This window comes from Stomoxys calcitrans, chromosome 3, assembly GCF_963082655.1.
Source record: "Stomoxys calcitrans chromosome 3, idStoCalc2.1, whole genome shotgun sequence".
NCBI classification, from domain to species: domain Eukaryota; kingdom Metazoa; phylum Arthropoda; class Insecta; order Diptera; family Muscidae; genus Stomoxys; species Stomoxys calcitrans.
In genome coordinates this window covers 114,716,370-114,722,541 of record NC_081554.1, presented here as the reverse complement: position 1 = coordinate 114,722,541, position 6,172 = coordinate 114,716,370, and the positions used below count along the sequence as shown (strand labels likewise).

The 6,172-nt window shown below is 34.9% G+C and overlaps 1 protein-coding gene across 4 annotated transcripts; it reads right to left on the bottom strand.

Annotated features, from left to right (window-relative positions):
- Positions 1-480: 480 nt before the first annotated feature.
- LOC131995807 (uncharacterized protein K02A2.6-like) lies at positions 481-5,161 on the bottom strand. Of its 4 annotated transcripts, none has more exons than XM_059364931.1 (3): positions 2,979-5,161; positions 2,763-2,909; positions 481-911 (listed from the first exon to the last, which is right to left on the bottom strand). In XM_059364931.1, exons 1-3 carry the CDS (start codon positions 4,603-4,605, stop codon positions 712-714), a joined length of 1,974 nt encoding a protein of 657 aa, XP_059220914.1. In that variant the 5' UTR covers positions 4,606-5,161; the 3' UTR covers positions 481-711. The 4 variants fall into 4 exon arrangements, with proteins under 4 accessions (XP_059220914.1, XP_059220916.1, XP_059220913.1 ...); XM_059364933.1 differs by having other exon boundaries at positions 2,763-3,342; positions 3,463-5,161; XM_059364930.1 differs by having other exon boundaries at positions 2,763-5,161.
- Positions 5,162-6,172: the final 1,011 nt, after the last annotated feature.

Here is a 6,172-nt window from a genome sequence, read left to right as displayed (position 1 = left end):
CGCAGGCACCACAATATTTGCAGGGATTCATTGATTTCGCCAGATCTATTAGAGGTAAAAAAAATCATACCCAAAATTCATCGGAGGCTTGTTTCTGAATGGCATATGTTCATATTCGCTGTACGTCCCTGGAACTCACTTCCTAACGATCTGCAATTACTCAGTAACTCGGCAACATTTAAAGCCAGACTTTGGAAACATTTTACTACATTAAGTTGATGAATGTTAAGGCTCATTTATTTATTTTATTCTTATATACATACCTTAATTTCTTTTTTTGGATCAACCTATAAATTCATCTTTAATTAAAAAATTAATTTTTGTATTTTCTTTTAAATTCAAGTCTACAAAGCCACAAATGTTAGTTTTTTCCGTTTTTAATTCCTCATATGTATATGTGCATGTATGTATATGTATATATATACATGTGTGTATATATGCGTATGTGCATGTGTTATGTTCGAAGAATTGATACACGCATTTAAACATTATAAAATTACATTTATTATCAATATAAAAAAGGAATAAGTAAAAAAGAAACAGTGACTTGTGCAATGTATTGTTAAGCGCTGATTGGATATATCATAAAAAAATGGTGGTATATAAAGCTTTTTAAAAAATAGCCATGTTAATAACATAGAAAACATAGAAACATATCTTCGTTAAAACTTAGAACCAGTGTTGTCAATAGAGACATAACAATCTCCCACACTAATAGGGAACGTGGTCTTGGAAACGTGCTGGAAGTCTCCTTACTCTGTTCGATCGCCTAATACTTAGTGGTGTCTCTGGCAGCTGTGGCTCGGCGGAGGCTGGAGGCTGCGATTCGCTGGGAGCTTGAGGTTGTGTCTGATTCCGCTGGATTATGACTTCTTCAATTTGAGGTTCCTTCTGTGGTGGATTTCCTGTAACTAAAGTGGGTTGATTTTGATCATAAACCATGGACTTATACAATTGATTAATATGTCTTTTAAGAATATAATTATTGTCAAGTTTAATGCTGTAGTGAATATTCCCAAGTTTTTGCAGAACGGTACCGAACTTCCAAGTCGGGACTCCTTTGCTAAACCAACGAACTTGGACCCTCTCTCCAACGCCTAATTTTCGAACTTTTGGGTTGACCACTTCAGATTTCTTCAATTTTGTTGGGCGAATTGAGTCTAATTTTATACGTAAGTCACGTCCTAGATATAAGTTTGCAGGGCTTTTGCCATTTGAAAGCGGAGTTGCTCTATATCTGGTAACTATTTCCTGCACTTTGAGGCGTAATGGTAACTTTTCGTTTTGCATCGCTTTTAGCTTCCTTTTCAAGGTTTGAATATGTCTTTCCGCAAGTCCATTAGTAGCTGGATGCCCCGGTGCAATAAATTTCTGGATAATACCGTTGTTCTCGCAAAAAGTTCTAAATACGGCACTTTGAAAAATTGTAGCGTTGTCAGATACCATAATTTGGGGAAGACCATGTGTTGAAAATATGCTTTGTAATAATGATATCGTGATATCCGAAGTTGGAGCTTGTTTTATTACCTTTATTTCAGGCCATTTCGATTTTGCGTCAACTAACACAAGAAAATAATGATTTTGGAAAGGACCTGCGTAGTCAATATGCACTCTTTGAAAATTTTCGATTGGGTCCTCCCATTTGTGTGTTTCCACCTTTGGGGGGCATCTTCGTATCATAGCACAATCAGGGCACGATTTTACCAATGTTTCAATGTCAGAGTCGATCTCCTTCCAAAAACAATACTTTCTGGCTAGCTGCTTCATTCTTACAACGCCAATATGTGTGTGGTGTAATTCACGTAGCACTGCATCGCGTAATGTAGCAGGAATCATAACACGAGTTCCCTTAAATAAAACGCCATCTTGTATAGAATACTCAGGATCTGTATTTCCGCCATTCAATAGCGATTCCTTTAATTTTTTGAATTCATCGTCGTTCTGGGTTTCTTTTGCAACCGATGTTGCCGTTATTGAAATTGATGAAATTTCATTTATAGTTTGATCTTGGATATCTTTTGTTTCTTTATCAAGAAAATGTAAAAACTTTGAAGACGCTGATAAAGGGGCTCTTGATAAACAATCTACATGTGCTATTTGATCGGCTTTGCGATGCTCAAGTTTGTAATTGAATCCTTGTAGAAAAGAAGCATATTGCAATAATCTTTGTGAGGTCATCGCTGGCGTTTTAGCATGCTGGTGAAAAATTCTCGAAAGTGGACGGTTATCAGTCACAAGTGTAAATTCTCGACCATGTAAATACATAAATAATTTGTCAACAGCAAAAATGATTGCCAGAGCTTCTCTGTCGAGTTGACTATAATTTTGTTCAGCTTTTGTTAAAGCTCTGGAAATAAACGCAACTGGTCTTTCACAACCATCTACTATGTGTGACAGTACTGCTGCAACTCCTGTGGGACTTGCATCACATATAAGGATCAATGGCAGTGACTGGTCGTATGGTACTAAAACTCGCTCATGCAAAATTTCTTGCTTCAGCTTAATAAAAGCTTCTTCACTTTGCTTTGACCATACAAATTTGTTTCCTTTTTCCAGTAGACTTCTAAGTGGATGTGTAATGGTAGCCATATTCGGAATAAATCGCGAATAATACGTAACCATTCCCAAAAATCTTCTCACCTCGTCTACATTTTTGGGACGTGGAAGTTTTGCCATGGCTTCTGTTTTTGATGGGCATTTAGATATTGAATTCTGGCTTATTACATATCCTAAGTATTGTATTTGTTCTTTAAAGTACTCACATTTGTCCTTGTTAACGTGTAGATTATATGTCTGCAGGCGTTCCAAACATTCAATAAGTCGCTGCTCACACAGGGATTTGGTTGGACCGTGCACAATTATGTCATCAAAATAAGATGTGGTACCTTCAAGGCCTCGTAGAATTTGGTCTATTATACGATTAAATTCGCTAGGAGCGGTCTTTATACCAAATGACAAGCGATTCATTCGATACGTACCTCTGTGTGTAGAAATTGTTTGAATTATTTTGCTTTCATCATCCACTGCTACATGTAAATACGCTTTATATAGATCCAGCTTACAAAAATATTTGGAATTTTTCAATGTGTTGAATATTTCATCTATTCGCTTTATTGGATAGTGAGCAGGCTCCAATTGGGGATTGACGCAGAGCTTGTAGTCAACACATAACCGCACATTCCCATCAGGTTTTGGTATGACAACCAGTGGCGAACCCCAATTACTGGTGTTAACTTTTGAAATTATACCCTCGTTTTCTAATGTGTCGAGTTCTTGCTCTACTTTTTCACGAAGAGCGAATGGAACTTGCCTTTCCTTTAAAAAAGCTGGCTTTGCCCCTTCCTGCAATTTTAATGAACATATTAAATTGGGAATACACCCCACTTTCTGCTGGAAAACTTTTGAGAACTTTTGCGTTATTTCACTTATTGAGTTTATACATACGTTGTTGTCTGTATTTACCTTCAAACAGTCTTGGTCTACTTCTCTAAGATCAATTTTAAGATGCCTTATCCATACACGGCCAAGCAACGCAGAGTGTCTAGCGTCCACAACAAACATTTTCTCTCTGGACTTCCTGTTTTTATATTGGACATTAACATCCACTACACCCAGAGGTATAAACACATCCCCCGTATAAGCGCGAAATGCTATCTTGGTTTTTTGAAGCTTTAAATTTAATTTGAGTTTTTCAAAATCGTTCTTTGGTATGAGAGTGTAGCCGGCACCAGAGTCTACTTCGAAAACTTGCTTCCTCCCGTCGATTGAAACCGTTGCGAAAAATTTTTGCAATTCTGGTGGTGGAATTTCTGATTTGTTGTAAATATCGACTATTTGATGGATACCAAAATTATCATCATCCTCACAGTAGTCGTCATCAGATGAACACGATTGTATTGCATTATATGATGAATTTTGTTTAAATTTCGATTTTATGCATACTTGTCTCACATGACCTGTTTTGTTACAAAAAGAACATTTTAGATTGTTTTTGTTTATTTTACATTCATTTGATCGATGATTGTTTCGCCCACATCGTAAGCACATCCCTTCAAGACCTAGTTGTCGATAATTAACTGTTGATGACGATGATGCGTATCGATTACTTTTTTGGTATCGGGTACTTGTTGCGGATTGTTTTTGTTTTATTTTATTTACCTCGCTTGTTGAAGAACTCTGCATAATTTCATTATTATTTATTTTCGCTGCCTCCAACGCCTTCGCCTTTTCACAAATTTGCACAAATGTGTCTTCGGGTTTTTGCAGCAATTTTTCACGAATGCTATTATCTCGGATTCCTCTTATAAACTGCGCTCGACAAAATATATCCGAAACTGATTTGTTACAACTACACACAAAATGACACATCGCCGCCTTTTCCTGTAAAACAGCAATAAAATCAGAAATACTCTGATCTTCATTTTGTATTTCATTTAAAAACTTGTGTTGTTGCACAAGAATATTTTTTTTAGGACAGAAATGTTGTTTCAAATGGAATATAATATTGTCGTAGGATAGTTGGTTGATCGGTGTTGGAGCGACTAATGTTGCTAGTGTTGAATAATTTGATGCACCCACATACTGCAGCAATAATTTTGCACACATCTCTTTGTTTCCGAAAACCCCTTTCAATTGCAGATAATTTTCCAATCGTTCTTTATAAACATCGAATGATTCTGTTTTAGGGTCGAATTGATCAAAATTTGAAATGACATTGACGCTGGTTATGTTCGATTGTTGAAGCTGTTGTTGTTGCTATTGTTGTTCCTGCAGAGCATTGGTCATGCTGGTAATTGCTTGCAAAAGTTTATCCATATCAGCAGACATTTTACTGTTTTTATGATTGTTGACTTGATGCTTTTCTTTTGATGGTTCTGAATGTTGATTAATCTTTTTTTTATCCTCGTCGCCAATTTGTTATGTTCGAAGAATTGATACACGCATTTAAACATTATAAAATTACATTTATTATCAATATAAAAAAGGAATAAGTAAAAAAGAAACAGTGACTTGTGCAATGTATTGTTAAGCGCTGATTGGATATATCATAAAAAAATGGTGGTATATAAAGCTTTTTAAAAAATAGCCATGTTAATAACATAGAAAACATAGAAACATATCTTCGTTAAAACTTAGAACCAGTGTTGTCAATAGAGACATAACAGCATGTATGTGTATATATGCGTATGTGCATGTATGTATATATATGCATATGTGTGTGTTTCTTTATGTATGTATATGTGTATGCATGCATATACACACATATATTTATGTATATATTTATATATGTGTGTATGTGTATACATATATATATGTAATAGTATTTTTAATAAATCTACCAATTTGTATCAACATCTGTGATGAATTGTATAGCTATAGATTCTTAGTTTTAAGTCTTTACTATGTACAATTGTTGGAGAAATGACCCGTACTTTAATTATAAGAATTTATATTCTTGTTGTGCGGATATAAATAAACAAATTACAAATTGCAAATTAAATATACATTTATATCATTTGGTACCTTTTAAGCAGAATGGATACTGAGAAAATGATATTTTGTGTTTTTAGTACTTTTTTTTCATATTTCAGCCACTGTAACATGGCGATTTGTTGGCCGATTTAAAAGAAATATACCTTATTTGAAAGGTATTGTTGTGAGTCCTCTACGAAAATCCACGAAAACGCGTCTTTCTCTACATTTAGCGTAATAACATCACTTAACGAAGTGACCCAGAAAAATTTGACGTATTTTCGTTTTCCATGGACTTTAAAATAATATGAAGTGGTACATTAGAACCGCTGAATATTTTTGGTGTAGCTCAGTGTTATTTTTGACATAGAAATTCGATGTTTTACGTATCACGGTAAGTGATTGGTAAATAAGGCTTGCGTTGAACATATGTTTAATTGTACGAATTAAAATGTTATTTTCGGTTAAGAACGGTTGAGTAAAATTAACAATCATCTTAATTCATGTTTGTTCTAAGTAGAAAAGACCCCAATTCGAGACAGCTATCGGGATCTGTATATCATTAGGTAATGGGCTGGTTCAAAATTGCATTACTGTTAATGGCTGGACCAAAATATTCAATGTGAAAAAGTTGAATACGTCACTCAATAACTGTTTTCGATTCTGATTGAATCTTTGTGGCATGAATGTGGTCGAGACC

Bases quoted from the DNA above. Each gene is read 5' to 3' on its own strand.
- LOC131995807 (XM_059364930.1), bottom strand. From the start codon at position 4,605: ATGTGTGCAAAATTATTGCTGCAGTATGTGGGTGCATCAAATTATTCA. The intron at 912-2,762 runs GTGAGTACTTTA...AACCCACTTTAG, and splicing joins ACACGTTAACAAGGACAAAT to TTACAGGAAATCCACCACAG.